This window comes from Syzygium oleosum, unplaced genomic scaffold (genome assembly GCF_021117445.2).
Source record: "Syzygium oleosum isolate NSW1041296 unplaced genomic scaffold, Sole_v2.1 Sole_v2.09, whole genome shotgun sequence".
Classification (NCBI taxonomy): domain Eukaryota; kingdom Viridiplantae; phylum Streptophyta; class Magnoliopsida; order Myrtales; family Myrtaceae; genus Syzygium; species Syzygium oleosum.
In genome coordinates this window covers 11,905,173-11,930,048 of record NW_026607493.1, presented here as the reverse complement: position 1 = coordinate 11,930,048, position 24,876 = coordinate 11,905,173, and the positions used below count along the sequence as shown (strand labels likewise).

Sequence of the window (24,876 nt, the reverse complement as noted above, 5' to 3'; positions counted from 1 at the left end):
GGATGTTAGTACAATAAAACAGCACATTGCTCCCCCTATTTCGATGCTATGAAGATCTAAACTCATTTATACACATCATCTATACACATCAAGGTTATCTCCCCTTTTTTGTTATCAACAAAAGAGAAAATGCAAGTAAAGAGTAATGGAAATAAACATCTTGCATTCACCAAAATATGGAAGGGGTACATAGAACGAGTAGCAATGTTAGCAAAAGAAAAACATAAGCAACAAAAAATAAAAATTAGGTGTGAGCGCGTTCTCTTTGCAAGGATGTGGCAGGAGGGTGAAGTTCAGATTCTTTAGGTTCAGGACGAACATGATTGTAGCAATTTAGGTTCAGCAGTGTCTGTTCAATCTTCACCAGATATCGGGTGAGAGAGGACTGAGTGTTCTTGATCTCTTGAACATTGTCCTGAAGCTTGGCAAATACAACAATAGGAACACCAGATGTATCGGTTGGAGATGGAGATCTCTCAGTTCTTGGTTTACGAGTGGGGTGCCACTGTATGGGTGCCTTTGCTTTCTTCTTCTTCTCCGACTCAACTTGTGTTGCCAGTTTTGCTTGTAGAATGGTTTGAGCTTTTTCATCATCTCCCTATCCTATGAGAATTATTTCATTATTCTGATTTACCTTTCCATCGGGTGTCATTCTTAGCATCATTTTGTCTATGGTGTTTTTCCCGATCTCCACAAGGGGTGAGTTTTTGGGAGCAACATGATAGAAGTCAATGTTGAGTGATGAGGGCTCCATAAGGCAGCTTCCCCGTTTTTCTCTTAGCAGTGCAAAACACGTGGATGAAGATCATGTATGCTAGGGAAAAATCCTTAGATTTGGTTAGAATGGCCCATATGACTCTTGTCTCATAATTAGATTTGTCATTTGTCGAAGATGATTTGGGACGTAGGCAGAGGGTCAAAATCTTTTGGAAGAAATTTGCTTTGAGAGGCAGCAGGTTTAGGGGGGCGATTTCTCTGGAACTTCGAGTAAAGTTTGGAGTTTTCAAGATGAAACTGTAAGCCTCATCAGGAAGCTTTTTGAAAACATTGTACTCAGTTTTGATGATATTAGCCAAAACATCCATAGTCATGGGGTAATTTGTCTTGGCAAAAGAGAAGGTGAATGAGTCCTGTTTGGAAAATGAAAGTTTGAATAAAACATTGACGCAAAAATAGGATGGACTTCATCTTTCATGGAGTAGAAAATTTTGATTTTGAGGTCTTCAAAAATTTCATTTAAAAAGATGCCATGAGCATTGAGATACTCAAAATTCATGACAAAGGGAATTGGACCACGTTCTTGGCTTAAGTAAATTAAGTTCAGAATCAAAAGATGGATCGAGATCAAAACTTTCAGTGGGTTCAAAGTTTTGGAATACCTAGTAGTCAACGTCCTATGATGTTTTAACCAAAACATTGGCTATACTTTTTTAAAGAAAAGAAATTAATCAATTCGCCTATACAATTATATATATATACACAGTTCGACAACTTAAAAAACGGACTATGCGATTTGATGTTCACAATTTGAGCCGTAATCGGTAAAATACTTCGATTGGACGATCGAGAGGCACGAGCACTTACCGGGTATTGAAATACGAAGTAACTCCGGTTTAGCGAGACTCCTGTGGTGTGTAGCGTGAAACCCCTCTACCCTTTTTCCTTTTCTACTTCCTCTTTCTCTCTTTTTCTTTCCTCTCTTCTCTCCCCTGCTCTGCGCGAACTCTCGGTTAAAAAGAAAGGAGCCAAGCGTCCCACTGTTGCTGCTTTTTGACTTTTCAACCTTTTGCTTTTCCTTTTTTTTTTATTGGTAAAAAAAATCCAAATATTACAATTTGTGAAGCTAGTCTTAAACTATGACAACTTTGTGTACATATAAGCAGTAATTGAGCTACGAAACTTTCAGCATTGTGCTATGCCACACAAGTAAAGATTAGGATACAACCATTCATGGCACTTGAATTCGCAACGAAAATCCCAGACCAAAAAGGAAAAATATTACTCGCAAATGGAATTATTTTACTTGTGAATCTATAGAGGTAAACAGTACCATCATCTGGGGAAGAAAGAAAGAAAGAAAAGAATGGGAGGAGGAAGGCGATACAGTTCGTTCAGCGAGGAAGATTTGCATCACCCCCGCGACTACTACTCAGCTGCGAGAATGACCTGAGCAACCTCGACGACAAGCTATCCAACTGCCTCGCAGACCTCTCTCCCAACGACCTGCTGTTACTCAACACCACGCCTTTCCCCGGTAACGACGACGTCAGATCATCATTAGACGATGAACCGCAAGCATCCCCTCTCTCCTCTTCCACGTTTATGATGATGTCACGAGATAGGGTCAAGTCCAGAGGTGACCTCGTCAATACGTTGAGTGACACACAACGTTGGAGCAAGCCGCTCGATGGCGGTGGCCCATCTGAAGCCCCGTTGTCACCTCTGCCGCTGTTGGAGGCTGCAGTCATGGCCAAGTGATCATCTGCCATCCCTGCAGGCGGGGCGACCACAGGAGATCGACAGACGGGGCAGTTGTTATGCGCTGAGAACCACTGGTCGATACATGGGACGTGGAATGCGTGGCGGCAGGCAGGCAACAAGCGCACAGTCTCGCAGTCCTCCAGTTCGCCTAAGCACACGGCACACTCACTCTGGTCGACACGGAAGACCCGGTTCCCCTTGGAGGAGTAGGAGAGGACTGGAATGGCTCTGAGGACCTTCTCCTCGACACCGTCGGTTCTGGCTCCGGCGTTCTGTCGTTCCCTGGGCAGATTATCGGCTGTGAGCCGCCGCCGGACGCAAAAGCGGACAAAGAGGACTTGGTAGGCGACAATGGCAAACGAGGTGGCGACAATGTCGGTCATGGAGAGAAGGAGGGGAGTGACGAAAGATCCTGACGAGTTTGGGATTGAGGAAGATGAGGTGTCGTCCATTGCTGTTCGTTTGATTTTGATTGAGAGGCTTTTGGGGTTGTTTTGCTCGCTGAACGGACGTCGCTCTCTTATGATTGATTATATTGATGGTTTTTAGCGAAAGCTTTGAGGACGGAGTCGATGCTTTCATGAAAGCTTCGAGATCGGTGTTTGACTTGTGGCTGATGATGGTCGGCTGTGCCCGTGACGATGTAAACAAGTGATGATTCTTGATTTGTTCACTTCCCTGGATTGAAGAACCCATTAACCGCACGTCAAGAATTTGTGAAATTACGCAGTGTGTCCACAAACACCACAAAATTAAATTTGCGTACCCTTATAGCCATCATATTATCCGTAAGATTATTTGAATTAACATCTTCCCTATCTAGAATATAAATTATATATTTCAATTAAACATATTAAAATGAACAGTGCATTACATAATTTGAATAGATGAAATTTGATTTTTCCTATTTATATCTATCTTCCTTTCCTTACTCCTCTCAGTGTTCTCTCAATTCAAATGCTTCCACAAAAATACGTGACATGGGAATGATCCTAATCCCAATTCGACCAAAGAAATGTCATGCTATGATATTTCTTTTTGGCCGTCCGATGCCCGTTGGATTTGATGAATATTAGACAAGACTTTGTACGATTTTGGGTTTATGGCCCACCTCCAGTGTCACTTCTGATAAGAAAGAAAGATTAAAAGAGAATGGTATTTATTCTCTTATAATGGTGTAGGAAACAATGTACATGAGAAGCCTTTATATAGGCTTAGAGGAGTAAATGAGCCTAGCATTCTTCCTATGTGGGACCAAAGAGAAAGAAGAGATGTAAAGGAAAACCTACAAAACTATACAACATGTTCTAACACCCCCCTCAAACTCAAGGTGGATCAAATAACGAGAGTTTGGAAAGAAGAAATTTAAATCGTTGTGATGTAAGAGCCTTCGTAAAACAATCGGCAAGTTGATTCTCAGTTCCAACAAAAGGAAGTGAAATAGTGTGAGCTTGGAGATGATGACGAGTCAGATGACAATCGATCTCAATATGTTTGGTACGCTCATGAAAGACCAGATTTGCACCGATATGAATGGCACTCTTGTTGTCACAATGCAGAGGAGTAGGATCCAGAAGTGAAACTCCCATATCAGCAAGTAAGCGGCGAAGCCAAACAATCTCAACAATAGTGTCGGCCATAGCACGATACTCGGACTCTGTAGAGGAGCATGAGATAATATGTTGTTTCTTGGAACGCCAAGAAATAAGTGAATCGCCAAGAAAAATGCAATAACCAGTGATAGATTTGCGATCAGTGACATTGGAAGCCCAATCAGCGACATTGGAAGCCCAATCAGCATCAGAATAGGCACGTAGCTTGAGAGCAGAAGAGGATAGTAGAAATAAGGAATGCGATAAAGTGCCTCGAAGATAGCGCAGAATCCTTAGAACAGCCGCATAATGAGTTGTTCGAGGAGCAGCAACAAACTGACTGACAACATGAACATCATAGGCGATGTCGGGTCGGGAGATAGTAAGATAAATAAGACTGCCAATCAAGGTCCGATAGCGGGTGACATCAGAAAGAGGTTCTCCATCGTCTGGGCAAAACTTTTGATTTAGCTCAATAGGAGTGGCAGCAGTACGTGAATCTGATAGAGCAGCCCTAGACAGAATATCAGCGGTATATTTCTACTGAGAAATGAGAATATCGCGTGAACTTCGAAGCAATCTCAAGCCCAAGAAAATAGCGCAGTGGTCCTAGATCCTTCATGGCAAAATGTTGCTGAAGGTGTCGCTTGGTATGCTCAATATGGTCACGATCATCTCCAGTGATGACCATATCATCAACATAAAGAAGAAGAATAGTGCAGCCTGAAGAAGAGGTATGAACAAACATAGCATAATCAGCCTCACTTTGAATGAAACCAAGCAGACCGAATAGCATCACCGAACTTCTCAAACCAAGCACGAGGGCCCGTTTGAGACCATAAAGAGCCCGTCGCAGCAAGAAACCCCGTCCCGAGGTATGAGCAAGACCAAAGCGGAGGTTGCATAAAGATATCTTCCTGAAGATCACCGTGAAGAAAAGCATTCTTCACATCAAGCTGAAAGAGAGGCCAACTGCGAATTGAAGCAACAGCTAATAAAGCACGGACAGATGTCATCTTTGCTACGGGAGCAAAGGTCTCCTCATAGTCGATACCATACTCTTGCGAGAAACCTCGAGCAACCAGACGAGCTTTGTAACGCTCAATACTGCCATCAGAACGAGTCTTAATCTTATATATCCATCGGCAAGATACGAGGGAGCGACCTGGAGGAAGAGGCACAAGCTCCCAAGTACCAGTACTCCCCAAAGCCGATGGTTCCTCAGACATAGCCTGGCGCCATTCTACATGCTGAACTGCCTCACGATAACTATTAGGTTCTTGTATAGCATGAACAGCAGCTAAAAAGGATCCAAACTCAGTAGAATAAGAAGTAGCAGCAACATACCGGGCAGGTGGACGCCGATCTCGAGGAGGATTACGGGCGTGGCTCTAGTTGTGCAGAATCGTCGAGGGCAGATACAGCACGAGGTGCAACACAAGGGATATGTGAAGATGGAGAAGGTGGCAATATATCTAGATCCGATATAGAAGAGGGACTAGAAGGATCAGGTAGAGGATCAACAGGAAAATCCATAAATGGAACAGGAGACGAAACATGAGGTGTAGTGTTTGTTGAAAAGAAAGGGATGTGTTCATGAAACGTAACATCACGAGAAATACGTACACGTTGCCCATTTGGGTCATAACAACGATAACCTTTGTGCTCAGTGCTGTAACCCAAGAATGCACATGGGATAGAGCGGGCGGTAAGCTTTGTACGTTCAGTGAGTGGAAGAATGACAAAACAAGTACATCCAAAAACTCGAAGATAATTATAGCTAGGAGGTCGAGAGTAGAGATGTTGAAACGGGGTGTCTTGATGGAGAACAGATGAGGGTAGGCGATTAATTAGATGAACAGCTGTGAGAAGAGCCTCAGCCCAGAACTCAGTGGGAACGGATGTGCCAAGTAAGAGAGCTCGAGTGGTCTCTAGAATATGACGGTTCTTGCGTTCAGCAACTCCATTTTGAGTTGGAACCCTAGGACAAGATAACTGAGGAAGTGTACCATCACTAGCTAAGAGGGAACGAAAGACACCAGAGAGATATTCTCCCCCTGAATCTGAACGGAAAACTTTGATTTTTGTATTAAATTGTGTGGAAACCATGGAAGTAAAAGACTGATAGATGGTAAAGAAATCACTACGTTGACGCATAAGATAGACCCATGTATAACGAGAATAATCATCAATAAAAGATACATAATATTTGAAACCACTCTTGGAAGAGAGCGGGGTAGGACCCCAAACATCAGAATAAACAAGATCGAAGATCGCACTAGTTCTAGAGTTACTAACAGGAAAAGGCTTAGCAGATTGCTTGGCCAAAGGGCAGATAGAACATGGAGGAAGACTACCAAAAGAAATAGGACCCAAAGCACCTTGTTGGTGAAGGACGGTGAGACGAGAAGACGGAATATGTCCAAGACGCTGATGCCACCGAACAAGATCGAGGGTAGCCAACACAGGATGAGGAAGAGAGGAAGTTGGAAGATGGAGATGTTGCATAATATAAAGTCCATCCCGTCTACTGCCCCTGCCAATCATCTTGCCACTCAAACGATCCTGCACAAAGCAAGAGCTATTTGTAAAGCTTACAGTACATCCAGCATCGGTGAGTTGTCCAACAGATAATAAATTGAGAGCAAAAGAGGGAACATGTAACACATCAGGGACATTGAAATCTTCAGAGACGGTAAGAGTACCCTGTCGGGTAGCTAGTAGAGGAGAACCATTAGCAGTAAAGAAATGTGCTGGTTGCTTGAGCTCAGAGAGCTTAGTGAGAAAAACAGTGGAAGTAGACATATCTCTAGCAGCTCCTGAGTCAAGTACCCAAGTAGTAGAAATATCACCTGAAGGTGGAGTAGCTGCAGCGGTGCTTCTAGCATATGAGAGAGTTGTAGAAGTACCAGAATCGGGAAAAGACCTGGGCAGAGAACGACTCAAACGGGCAAGTTGGGCCTCAAGAGCAGCAATACGGTCATCCGTAGAGGGAGAAACCAGAGTAATAGGTTGAGAGATTGGAGATGCGGTAGTGGCTCGTGGTGATGCAGAAAGGCGTGAAGCATTCCTCTTCTTCCAACAATGTGACTCGTCATGACCAGGACGATGACAATACGTACATGAAAGGCGGCGAGGACCACGAGTAGGCGAAGGACGTGGTGGAGCAGCCAAAACTGTAGGCGAAACACGTGGTGGAGCAGCCAAAATAGCAGTTGAATCAGAAACTGTCGAGGAGGAAAGAAAACCAAGACGAGTTTCCTCAGACTGTAATTCTTTGACAGCGTCAAGGAGGGATGGTCTTGGAGAGCGGTGAAGAAGTTGGCTGCGAACACCTTCATAGGGAGAGCCGAGCTTCATAAGAAAAGAATGTAGACGGTGCCTATCTTGAGTCTGAAGTCGAGTAGATGGACACCGAGTACAGTTCAGGCATGATGGGCAGAGAATAGGAACAAGAATATCTAGTTGACTCCAAAGTGAGTGCATGTAATTGTAGAAATCTCGAATAGAGCGAGACCCTTGCATAGCACTGTAAACTTCTTGCTCCAACTGATAAACTCGAATGTCCCCTGTCTGGGTGAACATCTCGGCAAGCTGATCCCATAAACTTTTCGCCTCAACAACATTAGAAAATTGTGGGCGAAGAGCAGGATCAATGGAACCAAAAATGATAGCCCATGCCTTCCGATCAGCAACATTCCATGCTCGAATTTCAGCGGCACGTTTCGCAACTTCATCAGATGATTCACTTTTAAGAGCACCAGGACAAGGACAAAGTCCCTCAACATGCTCAAACAAGTCGCGATAAACAAGTGCTGCCATTGCCGATGGTTTCCAAAGAGAATAGTTTGAACCATCGAGTTTGACGTTAATACGGTCACTAGAATCACCCATGATGACAGAAAAAGAAATCACTACGTGATTTTCCGCGTAGATACTTCTTGAGGAAATTCGGTGTAGATACTTCTTGAGGAAACTTGGCGTAGAAATCACTACGTGATTTTCGGATGTGATTGATATTTTCCGCGTAGATACTTCTTGAGATTGATAATTAATCAACTTCATTGATTTGGAATCCAAGTCAGATATCATGCTTGATTGATATTTTATGCGTAGATACTTCTTGAGATTGATAATCAATCAACTTTTTCGATTTAGAATCCAAGTCATATCCCTAGGTGTAATAAATATTCAGATAAAAATAGTCATGGATATTTTTATCCAAATTTTTAGAGCATGTGTAAACTTGTTACTCCATTAGTATAGTTGCTCTGCTAATATTAGCAATTCTCGGTTATATTTGGTTTTTTGGTGATATAAGTTTCCAGTTATATCAGGTTTCTGATGATATCTAACTGTGTCTTAAGGGCAACTTTGAGTGCATTAGAAATATAGATCATGTTCACCATGGTACCTCCAAGTCTTTTCACATTTTTGTAGACTTGTTCACACTTAGGTTCGTCCAGTCTTCACAGATCTTTTTCCTTTGTACATACATTTCCCTTTAGAGTGAGTATTACCTGAAATATAAAACAACTCTTACAATTATCAAGCTTGCAAGGCGTCATTGATTATTTTGTCAATTTCAAAAATATTATAGGAGGTTTTCTCAACAATAACGACGTTGAGTAAGTGTTTGGGTGACAAACATCATACATGTTTCAGGAGTTAATTGATGAATGATATAGGGCTTAACAAAAAATAAGGACATGGTACCTAAAGGGCATCGTGGGATGTTAATATCTCCTAGGTTAACCGAATCCTCAAACCTAGGAATTTTTAGTTTTCTTAGGCTCCGTTTGTTTTGCGAAACATGAATGATTTGGAAAATATTTTTTAATAACGATCGCTTGTATCGCTTACAAAAATGAATGGACAAAAAATATTTTTTATCGTTCATGAATATGTTTCGACATAAATTATTCTCAATAATGAAAACCTTTTTTGTTGATTAATTATTTCAAGTAATACAAGCAATCAATTTAGAAAAATGTTTTCCAAATTATTCATTTTTTTCGAAATACACGGAGTCTTAAATCAATTTCCTTCGCATGTGCACTTTTTTTTTTGTCGAAAGTAAATATTTCATTCATATCTAAAGATTTCAAGATGACACACGAGAGGTTCAAAACAAAACAAATCCCAAACAGTAAAGTAGAACGATAAAGCATAAACTGTCGTGATAAGCACACTCTCATCTTACAAGAACAATTCTTACTTAGCATCAAAACAGAACAAATGGTGGCCGATCACCGAATCTCACTTCGTTATAAGTAATGAGCACACACTGTAATCTCGTTCGCTCGTGCACTTAGGTAGCACACTTTTCCCATTTGCCTAAGCCTTTAGATGATTAATCGATCTAGGTTTTTTGAACTGATTGGTAGTGACTCTAGTATGGTGTTTTAAGTTTATGATCATGTCTGGATCCCTTATATTATCCAAATCTTGGATTTGAGAAGATCTTTGGAACCGAGGCATTACTAGCTTAAGACCTCCGGATGGCAAAATTCGAAATGCTACAATAACCAATAAAAAGAATTTGCTACAAGATTTACGAATGAAAACCATATCAAATAATTGGAAGAATGACCAAAACTCAAACTCTGTCATCTAATAATCTTTGAAAAACAATTACTTGAGATGTTCTAATTGAATATTGATCAATCCAAAAATTAATTAGGTACTAGTATATCATCGATTTAGCCAAGGATAGAATGTCTAGATCAACAACTACTTGGTCCAACTTGAAGGCTCAATTTTGTTAAGCCTGTGACTTGTACGTATGTATAAAGACGGGAATTTACCAAAAAAGTTCTAAACCTATTGCATTTGTACCAATTCAGTCTTAATTCTTTCAATTATGTCAATTTAATCCTATACCTTTTCACATTTTGCTAATTGAGTCTATCGGATCAATTTTGACCGGAAATTGTTAACGTTGGCACTAGCCAAACTAAGTAGCATGACCGGCATTGACGTGAATATTTTTAATTATATTTTAATAAAATTTTGAATTTTTATAAATTTGTTTGGTTTTTTTTCTTTTCTTTTATTTACTCTTTTTTTGGACCGAGGGTTGACAAGGGTTGCCGGCACTGGGCGAGGGCCGCAATGCCCTCGCCGGCTAAAGGGAGGGCAAGGCCTCTCACCCAAATCCGGTGAGGGCTACAATGCCCTCGCATCTGAGCCAGGTGAGGGCGTTGAGGCCCTCGCCGGCCCTTGGCAAGGTCGTGACGCCCAGATCAAGCGAGGGTCGGGACGCCCTTGCCTGTGGTTGGCGAGGGTTGGACGGCGACCCATGCCGACCCTTGGTCCCAATAATTATAAAGAAAAGAAAAGAAAAAATTCAAAAAACTATTAAAATATTATTACAAAATGTCTACGTCACCGTCGACCATGCCACGTAGAACGGCCGGCATTTACGTTAGCCATTCCCGTCAAAATTCTCCAGATTGGCTCAATTAGCCAAATGTGAAAAGTTTTATGACTAAATTAGCACAATTGAAAGATTTAGGACTGAATTGGCACAAGTGCAATAGATTTAACGTTTTTTTTGGTAATTTCCCCGTCTTTGTACATACGCACAAGTCAAAGGCTTAACAAAATAGAGCCTTCAAGTTGGACCAAGCAGTAGTTGATCTAGACATTCTTTCCTCGGCTATTCTTTTCTTTTCCTCTGCCTCTTCTACTTTCTTCTTTTGAGCTTTGTACCCAGACTTTGCCTCTTCTGATTCAACCATCAAAATCTCCCATTCTGAGATGAGCTTCTCTCTTTTACCCTGCATTTCTTCCAGTTTCGCCTTAAACTCCTCCTCCCCCTCCATTTTTGCCTCAAGCTCTTCCTCTTCCTTGGCGAGGTCGCTCAGCAATTGCTTAAATGACACATGTGTCTCGTGATTCTTCTTCATCGTCGAAAACATTTGGTCCTTTATCAATTTTTGCAGCTCGAATTCAGCATTGTCCTGCTCAAAGATCAGGAAATCAGAGGTCAATTCATCGAAGTTTGCCCAAAATGCTTTGATCGACTTTTGCTGGTCTGCCGATAGCCCACATTGAGCTAGGCTCAAGGTGAACACTGCTTCAGCCAATCTATCCTTCATATTTAACTTGAAGATATCCGAAAGGCACTCTTTCAGAGACCGCTTGGCATTCTCAACTTCTTCTAAGCTTGGAGCTTCAGAAGTCAAGAGATCACTCCTTTGATGACTGGGGCTCTGCATTACATTGGCAGGACAATCCTCGGCGTTGTTAATGAGTTTCTCGAGACTCGTGAAATACGAGTCAAATGTATCTGTCACTGTAAGCACGGGAGGGCGAGTACTTGTATCTGTTGGCATAACCATAGCAGTGGGAGTATTCGTATCTGTTGGTGTAAATACTGGAGGGAGAGTATCTGCACGAGGAGGATCAGGCTCTGCCGGACGAGTACTAGCAGGAACACCAGCAGGTGGCAGAGGGACAAAAATTTGGGCTATGACAATCAAAGTATTGTCTACGAGATACCCATTACGCCAGCAACGAAGCTCTCTCAATGGAATAAAGGATGTGAAACCCCAATCGCTCTCTCTAGCAGTGAAAATGTGCTCTGTCTCTGCAAGATCAGCTGCAAGTTTAGCGGTTGGGCATGATATAGATCATAAATAGAGTGTGCATATATATAATAGACATTTACCATGTTAAGCAAGGGCAACATTCGACAGCAGATCAAACAACTGGACTAAAGTTAAAACATGTTTGAACAAAAGATTTGAACACCGTCCCAGAATGTTCTAGTTTACTTCAGCAAAACATCAATTTGGTCCCTCAGATTTCTTCAGAATCGAATCTACACTCGCCATCCACTTTGGACATGGTGAATATTGTTCACTCTTTCAAACCTAATCTGGGTATCTAAATGTCCATACGGTTTTAAAGTAATTCACCTATCCAAAGAGAGGTAGAGTGACAAAATCACATGTTTCCTGTTACTTGAATTTTACTGATCTTACATGAACAAACAAAAGAACTCAGATCATCGCCTATCAGCCTTTCAGAAATAGACTAACGGCAAGATTAAATAAGAGAACCATCTAGCTGGGGGAAAAAGAGGTCCTGGAGTAGACAACTCATACCCTTCTTCTTTGAAGAACCAGAATTCATCTGATTAACCAGGGTCAATTTGAACCGTGCAAATCTATACCATCCGTTTGGAAGTCTTGCAGGATCCGCAACACTCAAATATAGTGCCAAAGAGTTGGTGCTATTGCCTTTTGGGTAGATCAACAGGCGCCTGCTCGGAATCAAGCCAACCACATAAGAAGTTACATAATTTTACAATCGCTGAAAATGGAACAGTGTTTACCAGTCGTGGCCGCGAACCATGAATACTTGAGAGTAGTACTTGGCTGAACTTAAGCTATTGAAGTTGGTGATTTTCCAAATGTATTTCCATGAGGTTACAATTTGTTCACCCACCATTTCCTGCTTCTCCATTGACAAAAGTTCATCACTCCTTCTGATGAATTAATAGCAGATACATGATTCTTTAACATCAAAGTCACACCACTAATATACTTGCCGAGCTATGAAAACAAGAAAAGAAAGGGCGTGATTCTCGACGTTATGTGACTAGTTACGATTGCAATTCGGAGACAAGAACTTGGGATTTTGACAGAGAAACGACACTCACCTCTCTGTTTGAGCATGGTACGAGCTCAGATTCACCGGTTAATGCTACAACAGTCCGACGATGAGAAGGGAATCCGCAAAAGATGTTCATCGTGTTTTTCAGCAGACCACTTTGCTCAGATCAGAAAAATTGTATGTAATTGCATTATTAAATCTTGGGTGGACGCGGTTTGGTTGACCGGAGATACCGAGTAAAACGGTGTTGCTTGTTCCCCACTCTATCATATCCGGCCACCTGACCCTCGCCATTGACTTTAATTGCCTATGAAACGTCTCTATGTCCTTCCACTATTCAATTCGGTGTTCTCATTGAGTTTCCAAGAGGACAATCCTGGCAACTGGTAATTGAAATCCTCGATTGATTTGTCTTAGTAATTTATGAGACATTTAATTTCCTGATTATAAGTGAACTACTTACCTAGTTACATGTTTGTAAATTACCAACTTACGTCTAATTTACGATACCGGTTATTGTCAAAATTTACCAATATTATCGATATTCAGCCCACGCCCATGGCAAAATTCGAAAAATTCACCGTCTGCTAATTAAATTTACTAATTTTTAGTCAATTAATATGTTGCCAACTTACATTTGAATTTTTCCAGTGAGTTTTTAAAATCTACCTATACTATAGTTATTGTAACTGTAAACATCCAATAAAGTTATCAACTGACATTCAAATATCCATGTGTAGTTGATCAGTAAACTTACCGACTTTTGTTACCATTTGATCGATGAGTATCCCAATTTTACCTGTATATGAATATCGAGGTTCTATAAATGTATTAAAAGGTTCACCTTATACTGTCAGGCACCGGGGTACGAAACCCGGCTTCTAGTTTTTTTTTTTGCTAAAACAAACCTTCTATTGCATCAGATAAGTTCAAATATTATACAGAAAAACTAGAGCCTACATCGACATGATAAATTAAAGAAGACTCCGCTAACACTAAGTTTTTTACTCTAGATGGGAGATCATTAAAAAAGAAAGATGATGCAGTTCCTAACTGATAAAGGGCCCATTTTGCAAGCTCATGAGCAACAACATTACTAGATCTGCTGATCCACTTCAAACTCCATTCTGGGTTGTTGCTAAGTAGTAAGCGAGAGTCCAAGGCGAAAGGATAAATACACCAAGGACAAATGCCCTTTTGTTGAATAGCATCAAACCCGGCTTCTAGTTGTCAGTGACTTAGCAGTGTCTTTTGTGTTGCATTGAATTATCAATGTAGCTGATTTCTACTGCCACATTAAGCAGTGACACATAATCTTTCCATATGAAATTAAATTTAGATTTTATTTTTGAAGAGTTGCTAATGTCGGAAGACTGAGGTCTCCCATTAGTAACAGTTATAGAGAAGTACTACTATAGACTAATGGATATACTAAGGAAAAAACAAGAAATCCGCCAAAGCAATGAGATAAATTACTAACAGAGACAGAAGTAGATAAGGAACTTACGAATTTATTACACATTTTCCTTGGATGGCAAAAAATATTTGTTAAATTATGTCTAAAGTTTAAGCCCGTATATGAAACCCGACCCGGTTGGAATATGTAGACCGATCCATATTGCGAGAAAATGGATTCTCTAGTCGCTGAATTTCTATATTTTTACGTGTTGGAGATCAAGACAAAAGGGAGCTCAAGACACTCGGATTTATGTGCTGTGAGCCTTTAATTCAATTGAGTTATTTATCCATCAACATTGTGAGATTGTGCTTAATCTAATGCGGAAAACATTCGAGCGTACGAACAATTGCAATTCTGATTCTCCGATTATTAGTGGATTATTGTTGCTAACTCTTCCGTGGAGCAGGTACCGATAATCTAGGTTTGTGATTCAATCCAAGCATCAATATTTACTCAACGTAAATGTTTGGTGTTTTTTTATTATTCATCATTTATTACTTTGATGATTTCGCATTGATTTAATTGCAAGATCCTATTAATTTCCTCGTTATATTATAACAATAACCATATTAACCACATGGACCGGAAATAACTGAACACAAGTAAAAGGTCAGTATAGATAGTAGCAGTGAATCAGTTGATACCTTAAATTTTCCTTATTTTTCAATGTCGCTCATGATAATTTTTTTTCAATTTAGTCACTGAATTTAAAAAATCAGCTCAATCTGATACTTTCGTTAGATATAAAACCATGCCGCGTGCTTTCCTTTACTGACATGGACCGTTGATTTAGCGATAATTGGAAAAGAAATGACGGTTTTTTTCTAAATAAATTTTAAAAAATTCTTCTTTTCTTGTATCATTATTTTTTGCTTCCGTTTCTTGCTTTGGCATCCATTGCCACCATTATAGCCGCCTTCCATTACGAATAGTGTGCATGGTGGCAGACCCTATTGTTATGGATGCGTTCGAGCACAGTGGTGGGAAGGCGATGGTGTTGTTTAACTCCAGCCGCAGTTGTTTAGGCGTGGCGAAAGCGTTGACCTTAGCTAACGCCGTCAACTTTTTAAACCCAACCACTATATATTGAGTGGATTTTGAAAAGTTTACATACTATTTTCCGACATTTGGATCACTTAAAAAAATGAGTCAATAGAAAATATTTTCCTAGTCAAATAAAAATCTATGCTTAAATTCAAAAAAATGATTTCTTATCTAAAAAATCGAAAATCATTTTCAAAAATATAACTAAAGCGCTTGAACAAGAAACTCCACCTTTGGATATGGAAACCCCAACACTTGTTACTAGGCCCTTGATAGCGGGCCAAGACCAGGGCCTAGTTTGCCCCGACTAGGGTCGAAAAAGTCCCGGCCTAGGTCCACAAAGGTTGGGCTCGCGACACCTTGGCGCCCCGACCAGGGTCCACAGAGGCCAGGGCCAAGGCACTGGTACTCATGCCTGGATCTCTAACACCCGAGTCTGAGTCCATTGAGGCTAAGCTCAGGTCCATAACACCCAAGTGCAGGTCTCGTGCCAAGGACTGGGTTCATCAAGGTTGAGACCATGACCCTGGTGCTAGTGCTTGAGTCCTTGGCACCCAGGGCTGTGTCCATAGAACTAGGTCCTCGACGCCTATGTCCATGTCCATTGAGGCTAGGCCCGGAAGCTTGCCACTCGTTCCAGAGACCCATCGCCCATGCCCAAGTCCTGGGTCCATTGAGGTACGGTTCCAGACGCCGAAGCTTGGGTCAATCAAGGCTAGGCTCGAGACCTTGACGCATGCGCCTAGGTCCATCGAGGCCAGGTCCATGTCTATTGAGGTCAGGCCTAGGATCTCGGTGCCCGAGCCTGGGTCCCTGACACCTATGCCCGAGTCCATTGAGGCTGGGATCAGACGAAGCCCGTTCCCCGGTCCTTGGCGCCCAGGTCCATCGAGGCCAAACCTAGGTCAGGGTCCATCGAGGCCAAACCTGAGACCTTGGTGCCCATACCTGGTTCCTAGGTTGCCTATGCGCAAGTCATTAGTGCTCGAATAATGTATACCTTTGGAAAATCTCTGATTTGCTCTTACCAAACGACGAAAAATATATTTCAAAATAATTTCAGGTTTCAGCCAAACACCAGAAAATATTGTCATTTTCTTGAAAAATGGGTGTGTTTGTTTGAGAAAAAGTGTTTTCAGGGAATTTGGTTTCTGGACTTTCACCGTTTGGTTCGTCGAAAATGATAAGTCAACTGAAAACACTTTCCGGTCAAGGAAAATATTCATGTATAAAATTAGAAAAGTGAATTTCCTAATCTAAGAAGGTGAAAACACTTTCCAGAATTGCCCATCTTAAATTTGCTAGTATTTTATTTTTTTCTTTCTTTTTTTTCTCTTTTTCTTTTCTTTCTTTATGTTTTTCCTTCTTCCTCTCTCCGCCAGTCGCCGGCCTCGGTGATGGCCGGAAACCATCCACAAGCGCGGGCCACCAAGGCCGAGCTCACCAACCTATGCCCAGGACCATCAAGGCCGGGCCCAAACACCTCGTGCTCGTACCTAATGCTGCGACACTCGAACTCCGGTCCACAAAAGCCGTTCTCGGTCCCCGACGCTCAAGCTCTAGTCGGGTCCACAAAGACCGTGCGCAGGTCCTTGATTAATGAAATTATTCTTATAAAATATTTTTTAAAAAAATCGAATTTTATTTATTTTTATTTTTAAAAAATCAATTTTTTTAAATATTTTCTTCTCTTTTCTTTTTCTTTTCTTTTCTTTCTTTTCCTTCCTCCTTCTTCCTCCACCGGTCACATGCTTGGCAATGGTTGGCAACTCGACGATCGACCAAGACACAAGAGCTCGAGGCTGGCGAGCTCAAGGCTCGGCCGATCCAGGCGAGCCTAAGCTTCGCCAATCCAGGCGAGGCTGGGCTCGGCCGATCCTGGCGAGGTCGCAGCTCGCCAGATCCAGGCGAGCTCGGGCTCGGTCAAGGCCAACGAGCTCGCTGCTCGCCTGTGGCCGTCGCCGGTTGGTCGAGATGGAGGAAGGAGGGGAAAGAAAAGGAAAGAAAAGAAAAAAGAAAATTAAAAAATTGATTTTTTAAAAAAGAAAAAGAAAAAAAAGAAAAAAGAGAACTAAAAGATAATTAAAAATTCGATTTCTTTAAAAAAAAAAAAATGCCTGAGATAAAGTAATGAGATTGAAATCATTTTCCAATGAAATCCAAACATAAGAAAACGATTTCGATTATATATCACTAAACAAAGAAAAACGAATCGTATTTCTGAAAAATACTTTTCGGGAAATTTATTTTCCTTTATTATTGAGTTTTTCACGAAACAAAAGTACCCTTAGTTGAATATAATATAATTCGAGAACAATACTGCACACTGAAATTCTCGCAGAGAAAGTAAATAGCCACGGTGTCTGCAGGGTTAACAAAATCAGGCCTTCAAGTTGAACAAAGCAAGAGTTGATCTAGACAGGGTTAACAAAATAAGGCCTTCAAGTTGAACAAAGCACGAGTTGATCTAGACATTCTTTCCTCAGCTATTCTTTTCTTTTACTCTGTCTCTTCTACTCTTTTCTCTTGAGATTTCCTATTCAACCATCAAAATCTCCCTGAGATGAGCTTCTCTCTTCTACACTTCACTTCCTCAAGTTTTTGCTTGGAACTCTTCATCTTCCCCAATTTTGACTCAAGTTCTTAATCTGCCTCAGTGAGGTCACTCCATAAGTCCTTACATGACTCATAAATCTCGTGACTCTTCTTCATTTGATCCTATCAATTATTGTAGCTCAAACTCAGCATTGTCCTGCTCAAACATCAGGAAATCGGACATTAATTGGTTGAAATTAGCCCAAAATGCTTTGATCAACTTTTCCTGGTCCGCCAGTAGCCCACATTGAGCTAGCCTTAAAGTTGAAACTGCTTCAGTTAGGGGCGATCGGTTCCCGATCAAGTCCGGTTCCAAAGTGGAACCGAGAATCGGACCAGGAGGACCGGTTCCCAATTTTGAGAACCAAGGACTGGACCGGTTGGACCTAGAACCGGGAATCGGACCGGACCACCAGTCCAGTGCAATGGAACCGGTCATTTTTTTTATTTTTTTCCCACCACAACGAAAAAGAGTGACAAATCTCAAAATATTAACGAAAATGACGATGAGTGAAGAGTTATTGTGGTGCGACGATAAGAGGAAATAATTGTATGTAGGTTTAGTTTACATTTTACTAATTTTTTTGAAGAAATAAAAAATTAAAAAAACGTATGCAGTCGATCCGGTCCGATCATTCTGATCTGATCCGGTTCCCACTAGGAATTGGGAACCGGACCGCACGGACACCAGTTCCACTTTTAGGAACCGGGAACCGGACCAAACCGGCCGGTCCGGTCCGGTCAGATCCGGGCAGTCCGTTTTGCACACCTCTACTTCTTCAAGAGAGCACCTCTGGCTCTTGGAGTACTTGGACTAGATGCTACTTTGCCAGGAGAAGTCTCGGCATTAATTATGAGTTTCTGTATACTCATATAATAAGAGTCCAGCGCATCCGTTGGCATAACTTTGGGAGTGGGAAAATTTGTAAATGTCGGCGAAACCGTGGGAAAATCAGGAGGAGATTGAGCCAGTGGAGTGTTCGCAGGAATGCTAGCTGGTGGCTGAGGAACAAAAATATCGGCCACGACAATCTAGATACCCTTACAATCGTCGTGAACCTCTCCTAGTGCAATAGAGGATGTGAAACTGCAATGAATCGCTCTTTCATTGAAATTTTGGACTGTCTGTGCATGTTCATGTTAGAGTTCAGTGGCTGGAATTTTGTCTCTAAGGTATGAGACAGTAACCTATTAAGCAGCAGCAACATTCCACACCAGAACAACAACAATGAAGCCGAAACATGTTTGAACAAAAGATAGAAATGGTGAGGCGAAAACATTTTAATTTTCCTGCGGATCACCATATTTGTTGCAATAAAAATCTGTAGTGACATATATTGATATCTCTTCTGCAATGAACCTGAACTCCAGCCTTTTCTGGTGAAAAAAACAGCATTAACGAGGTAAACTCTCATTCCTTCCACCCTAATCTAGACACCCAAATGTTCTGAGTTTCCAACACCTAACTTCTCGCAGCCACAGATACACATCATTGCATCAACCCTGGGGGTCAAGTCACATGTTTTCTCACACTCGAATCAACTAGAATCTTACACGAAGCAACAATTAATTAAAATGTTACTATCCTCTATCTTTGAAGAATCGGAGCAATGATTGAAGCAATAATTAATTGAAATGTTACCATCCTCTATCTTTGAAGAATCGGAGTAATGATTGACTAGTGTCAGTCTCAACCGTACGCGTTTGGAACACCCAACCAGAAGCCTTCTAGTGCCCGCAGCTACCCAGTATATTGACAGACAGTCGGCATTATCGCCTTTGGGACGGATCATTACTCTCCTGCTCAGCAAAGAGCCAACCGTATAAGTAAATACACATACATTCATACTAAACGGCGAGCATAGAAGATGCAATCGGAATGATCACCGAAAGTGAAACGGGATTTACCAGTCGAGGCCGCCAACCCGAAATGAGTCGGAGCAGTACCAGATTGAAGCTTAAACTAGGGAAGTTGGTGTTTTTCCATGTGAATTTCCATGAGGTGACAACTTGTTGCCATACCATTTCCGGCTTCTCCATGTTCAAAGTTTAACAGAGTTGACAGTCTTTATGATACAATTATGCAATGAAAAAGTTTCAAAAAAAAAAGCACGATTTTCGATGTTACCTCTCTATTGGAACAAGGTACGGGGTCTGATTGAGAAGTTAATGGAACTACAGGTTGGCTAGAAAAAAGGGGACCGGCAACGGGAAAAGAAACTTCTGACGTTCATTCTGTTTTAGGCATATCGTGAGGAGATTCCCTCAGGACCATATTCATATAAATGGGTTGTTGGAATTTGGGATCCATTTCCTGAACTTTCTAGATCGGTCCACATAATCCTAGCATGTCTTGCACGAACTGGGTTGGGTGGTAGAAAAACACTATGAAGAGGTAGGTGAAAATTGTGGTGTTTAGATTAATTGTAGCAGGTAAAGTTAGGTAGCGCATGATAACCATTGCAGTTCTGTCCCAAGCCTGATTTTTTGTTCAGAATCGGTTTTGGATGAGAAACTCGTTTGGTAACGTAATTTCATTTTTCTATTTCTGTGACAAGTTTTTGTTCTAAAATCGATTCTAAATCAGAAATCAGAACAGAAAAAAATTAGGTTTTCTATTTCTCGAACAAAACTCAGAATCATTTATGAGAGAAGCCGTTCGTCTTGCTCGTCTCTTCAAAAAACACATCTGTCTCATCTCCTCTCATCTCTCTGATCAGAAGCCGTTCGTCTTGCTCGCTCGCTCTCTCTCTACTCTCTCTCCGTCGCCGTCTTGCTCGCTTGCTCCGGCCAAGAGGAAGCCAGGGCCGCCGTGATCGAGAGGGAGGGTCAGCTTCGGTTCTCCTCCGTCTCCTGCTCCACGTAAGCTCCGATCCCGCGCTGGATCTCCTCTCATCTCTCGCTTTTCTGGATTTGGAAGTCGCAATCTGTTCATCTCTCTCTACTCGGCCTCGCCATGGCCGCCGGTCAACCTCGCCGTCGCCCAGATCTGGGCGACGGCGAGGTCGATCGCCAGACCTGGGCGAGGCCGCTCGGCCTCCCCCAGATCTGGGGGAGGCCGAGCGGTCTCGCCATGGCCGCCGCCGTCTTGCTCACTCGCTTCGGCCGAGAGGAAGCCAGGGCCGCCATGATCGGGGAGGTCGACTTCGGTTCTCTTCCGTCTCCTCCTCCGCCTAAGCTCTGATCCCACGCTGGGTTTCCCGCTTTTCGATTCAATTCCAGATCTGGAAGTCCGATTTCTTGAACGCCTTGGCCGAGCTCAAGAGACAGAACGAGGTCGATTTGGCCCTCAAGGTATCACCTTTTTCGAGCCCCTGGTTCTGGGTCTTTGTTTTCTTTGCTTTTCTTGGTGGTTTCCGAATTCTCTCTTTGTAACTTTTGTATATGATGTGAAAAATCTCTGCCCTTCTAGATAGGAATTGGAAGTATAGAAGGCCATTCTTGGTGTCTGTGTAAGTTACATTCTTTAATTGTAGTGGATGCTCTAAATGGTAATTGAGTGCTGCTCTGAAGTTTGGTGAATTCGTTTTTCGTATTGGTTATCGGTGATTCAGCCAGTGCATCGAGCTAGTGAGTGGCATGGGTGATTTTTAGAAAACGGGTTGAGTGTTGACTGATGAGATTGGCTTACCTTGCAACAATGACTCTTGTAGGCTTGTTTGGCCTTAGGAATTTTATCCATGTTTAGGATTTCCGAGTTTGGGTTTGGGTACTCTTTTTAATCTTCTACATTAGGCATTCACAAAGAAAGGAGAATCACTGTGAAGATATTAAATTGAAAGATAAACATTGGGCAGAAAATGCTGGTTTCCATGTTTCATCAAGGGAAACAACATTGGGCATATTCAAAATACTGTTCTCATTAGTATTTTGAGTAAAAAGAGAAACAAAGTAATACCCTCCCTGAATGCACATTGGTGGTGTGAATTCTGGATGCACTATTTCAATATTTTCCTGTTTACTGTTCTTATTCTATCTAAAAAGATTCCAGCTATAGGTCTTTGAGTACGTGTGCGAGGAGGAATGGTACGACACTGATCTTGCATTGCGTTGCGACATGATCCAACTATTGGGAAAGAACAAAATGGTTGCTCTTGCCGAAGTTGTTTTCTCCGGAATTCTGAAAGAAGGGATTGAACTTGACACAAGGGCTTATGCCGAGATGCTTGGAGCATATCTAAGAGCGGACATGATTGAAAAGGCAATGCAGACTTACGAGAAGATGAAAGCGGCTGGTCGCGCCCCAAATGAATTTACCATGATGATTCTCATAAGAAATCTAGAGAAGGCTGGAGAAAAGGATCTGGTAGAGTTCGTGAAGAGAGACTGTTGAATATTTGGATTCTCCTAAAAAGTTCCTGGAAGAAGTCGACAGAAAATATGTAGGGATTCGCTCTTCCATACTCTTTCTAGCATTACGATCTCTATATGTCTATCTTTCTGCATGGGCTTCTCTCTGATCCTTCCTGTCTTTAGGAGCTTTGGGATTATCTTTTGATATAAATGCTCATGTCTCTTGGATGTTACCTGGAGATGAATTTCCTTTGACGCTAGTCATCATTGCTAAAAACAAATGTTTGATGCAGCACAAACTAGAGCTTTATACTCTTGGCTTGTTCAAGTAGGAGTAGTAGTGCTTTCTGGTCAGTGGTCCGATTTGTTCTTCGCTTTCTTTTGAGAGTTATTTTGCTTCCATGCATGTTCTACATTTATAGTAGAAAGTATTCCCTCTTTTCATTGATAGCTGCTTATGATAAATTCTTGGGATTTATGACCTAATTCTGTTGTTTGAGTGCCGATGTTCCATTCATTCATGACAACTTATGGAGGCTGGGAAAAGTATTGTGATGTCTTTAGCTTTTATTATCCTTTTCCTTTATAGGTGTCAACAGCGTGAAACTTGGCATTTTGAAGATGAAGTTCTTAACTTATGTTCTTATTCTTTTCAGCCAAAGAGGAGATCAGTTGATCTTGTTTGAGGACTTATAGCTATGCAAGCATGGGCAGCTAGAAGTTCTCCTCGAGCAATGAAAAGACGCACCACTTTTACCGACTTTTATCAAAATCATTGTAGATGGTTTGCGGCAGGATCTTGAAATTTTTTTTGAAATAGAAACACGGGTAATCGCTGTCGAAATGTTATGCCCATTGGTGACTCAGTAGGTCTCTAATCCAGTGGAGCTTAGGCCGGATGAAGCGGATTCCGGATGTTTATAGCAGGGGCTGTTGGCGTCTATTCTCATGCCAGTGTTGCAGTCACTGTTGCGTAGGTTATATGGAACAGGATTTCTAATTAGTCAGAAGATGTAGATGTTCTATTTGTTTGTGGATGGACCTCATTGTTATGGTCTCAAGTTGCTTCTAATTAAGTTCTTCCTTGATAGATCAGTCGATATACATTACTGTTGATAACCCTGAGTATACCTTTACTTGTCTATCTGTTATCAGGAATTTTATTGCCCTTTAAGGATGCCTCAATGCATTTGATCCTCTGTATCGGATTGTTTTCTGATGGTATTACATTGTTTTCCTTTCTTCTCGCGTAATGGGCTAACTATAAGTGCAAGGAAAGGCAGGAAAATCGCGTGTTCCGGGATTTTTGACTCCTTTCAAAGGGGAACGGTATCATATTAATGATTTTAGGGGTAGAGTGAGGCAGGCAACAACAGCAAGAGAATTATTTAACCATAGACATTCTTCACTAAGGAATGTTATTGAGAGATCATTTGCAGTTTTAAAGTATCGCTTCTTCATTTTGAGACACATGCCTTCATTTTCAATTCAAAAGCAGTTATGTATTGTAATTGCATGTTGTGCTATTCATAATTACATCCGTGATCAAGACAAGATGGATAAGAACTTTTCCCAATGTGGTGATTCGGAGTACCCGTTTGGAAGTGCACAAGATGAGGTTATCGACGATACATCTACCGAGGAGGATATCGAGATCAACATGCTTAAGAAAAGAATTGCCAATCAATTGGCAATTGATAATAATATGGCGGAGATTCCATGAAAATGTGTTTCCGACTTTTCTAATGTATTTCCATTATTTTGTATTTGAGGATTGTTTATGTTGGCTTTTGTAATGTGACGTGGTATTTTGGGATCTCCTATATTGGCTCTTGTAATGTGATGTGCTTGGTTTACTTTTCTCCATAAGCATTTGGGATATTACGAGGAACGATGCATACTCACAAATATTGAGAGCAAATATCGAGAGCGATGGTGGTTGAATGCTGAAGGCCCGTTCCAGTGCTTGGCCATTTGCATTAATTTGACTGGAATTTTGTGTGCGGGCGTACGTAACGTTACGAATCCAACGTAAAATTTAATTTCAAAATTTCACAGAATGGCTTAGAATACCTGTGGCCACCCGCTTTGAGCAAAATTTAAATTTTTTTAGGTGCCGAAAAAAAATAAAAATTTCAAAACTTCACAGAATGGCTTAGAATACTTGTGGCCACCCATTTCGAGAGAAATTTAATTTTTTTGAGATTCCCAAAAAAAATAAAAAAATGAAAAATTTCAAAACTTCATAGAATGGCTTAGAATACCTGTGGCCACCCACTTTGAGCGAAATTTAAATTTTTTTAGGTGCCGAAAAAAAAATAAAAAATTTCAAAACATCACAGAATGGCTTAGAATACATGTGGCCACCCACTTTGAGTGAAATTTAATTTTTTTTATGTGACGAAATAAAAATTAAAAAAGCAAAAATACCATTTGGGCACCTAAAAAATTTTAAATTTCACTTAAAGTGAGTGGCCAGAAGTATTCTAAGCCATTATGTGAAGTTTTGAAATTTTTGATTTTTTATATTTTTTTGCACCTAAAAAAATTTAAATTTCGCTCAAAGTGGGTGGCCACATGCATTCAAAGCCATTCTGTGAAGTTTTGAAATTTTTCATTTTTTTATTTTTTTCGGCACCTAAACAAATTTAAATTTCGCTCAAAGCGGGTGGCCACAGGTATTCTATAAGGCATTCTATGAAGTTTTGAAATTTTTTACTTTTTGATTTTTTTTTCGGCACCTAAAAAAATTTAAATTTCGCTCAAAGTTGGTGGCCACAGGTATTC

The 24,876-nt window shown here is 41.2% G+C and overlaps 2 protein-coding genes and 1 pseudogene across 4 annotated transcripts; 1 reads left to right on the top strand and 2 right to left on the bottom strand.

The window, feature by feature from the left end:
* Positions 1–1,977: 1,977 nt before the first annotated feature.
* On the bottom strand, positions 1,978–2,963 carry LOC115691827 (RING-H2 finger protein ATL8-like). Its single transcript, XM_030618565.2, has one exon. It carries the CDS (start codon positions 2,931–2,933, stop codon positions 2,112–2,114), a length of 822 nt encoding a protein of 273 aa, XP_030474425.1. The 5' UTR covers positions 2,934–2,963; the 3' UTR covers positions 1,978–2,111.
* A 7,622-nt stretch (positions 2,964–10,585) lies between these two features.
* On the bottom strand, positions 10,586–12,919 carry LOC115690572 (uncharacterized). 3 transcript variants are annotated; one of them, XM_030616975.2, is made up of 4 exons: positions 12,745–12,919; positions 12,418–12,536; positions 12,188–12,345; positions 10,586–11,667 (listed from the first exon to the last, which is right to left on the bottom strand). In XM_030616975.2, the coding sequence occupies exons 1-4, from the start codon at positions 12,832–12,834 to the stop codon at positions 10,673–10,675; spliced, it is 1,362 nt and encodes a 453-aa protein (XP_030472835.1). In that variant the 5' UTR covers positions 12,835–12,919; the 3' UTR covers positions 10,586–10,672. The 3 variants fall into 3 exon arrangements, with proteins under 3 accessions (XP_030472835.1, XP_030472856.1, XP_056170235.1); XM_030616996.2 differs by having other exon boundaries at positions 12,418–12,570; positions 12,745–12,877; XM_056314260.1 differs by having other exon boundaries at positions 12,418–12,637; positions 12,745–12,865.
* A 2,873-nt stretch (positions 12,920–15,792) lies between these two features.
* On the top strand, positions 15,793–23,292 carry LOC115666648 (pentatricopeptide repeat-containing protein At1g62350-like; annotated as a pseudogene).
* Positions 23,293–24,876: the final 1,584 nt, after the last annotated feature.

Coding starts and splice junctions, on each gene's coding strand:
- LOC115691827 (XM_030618565.2), bottom strand. CDS start 2,933: ATGGACGACACCTCATCTTCCTCAATCCCAAACTCGTCAGGATCTTTC.
- LOC115690572 (XM_030616975.2), bottom strand. CDS start 12,834: ATGAACATCTTTTGCGGATTCCCTTCTCATCGTCGGACTGTTGTAGCA. Junction 12,537..12,744: donor TACCATGCTCAAACAGAGAG/GTGAGTGTCGTT, acceptor ATGGAGAAGCAG/GAAATGGTGGGTGAACAAAT. Junction 11,668..12,187: donor TGGTTCTTCAAAGAAGAAGG/GTATGAGTTGTC, acceptor CTGATCTTGCAG/AGACAGAGCACATTTTCACT.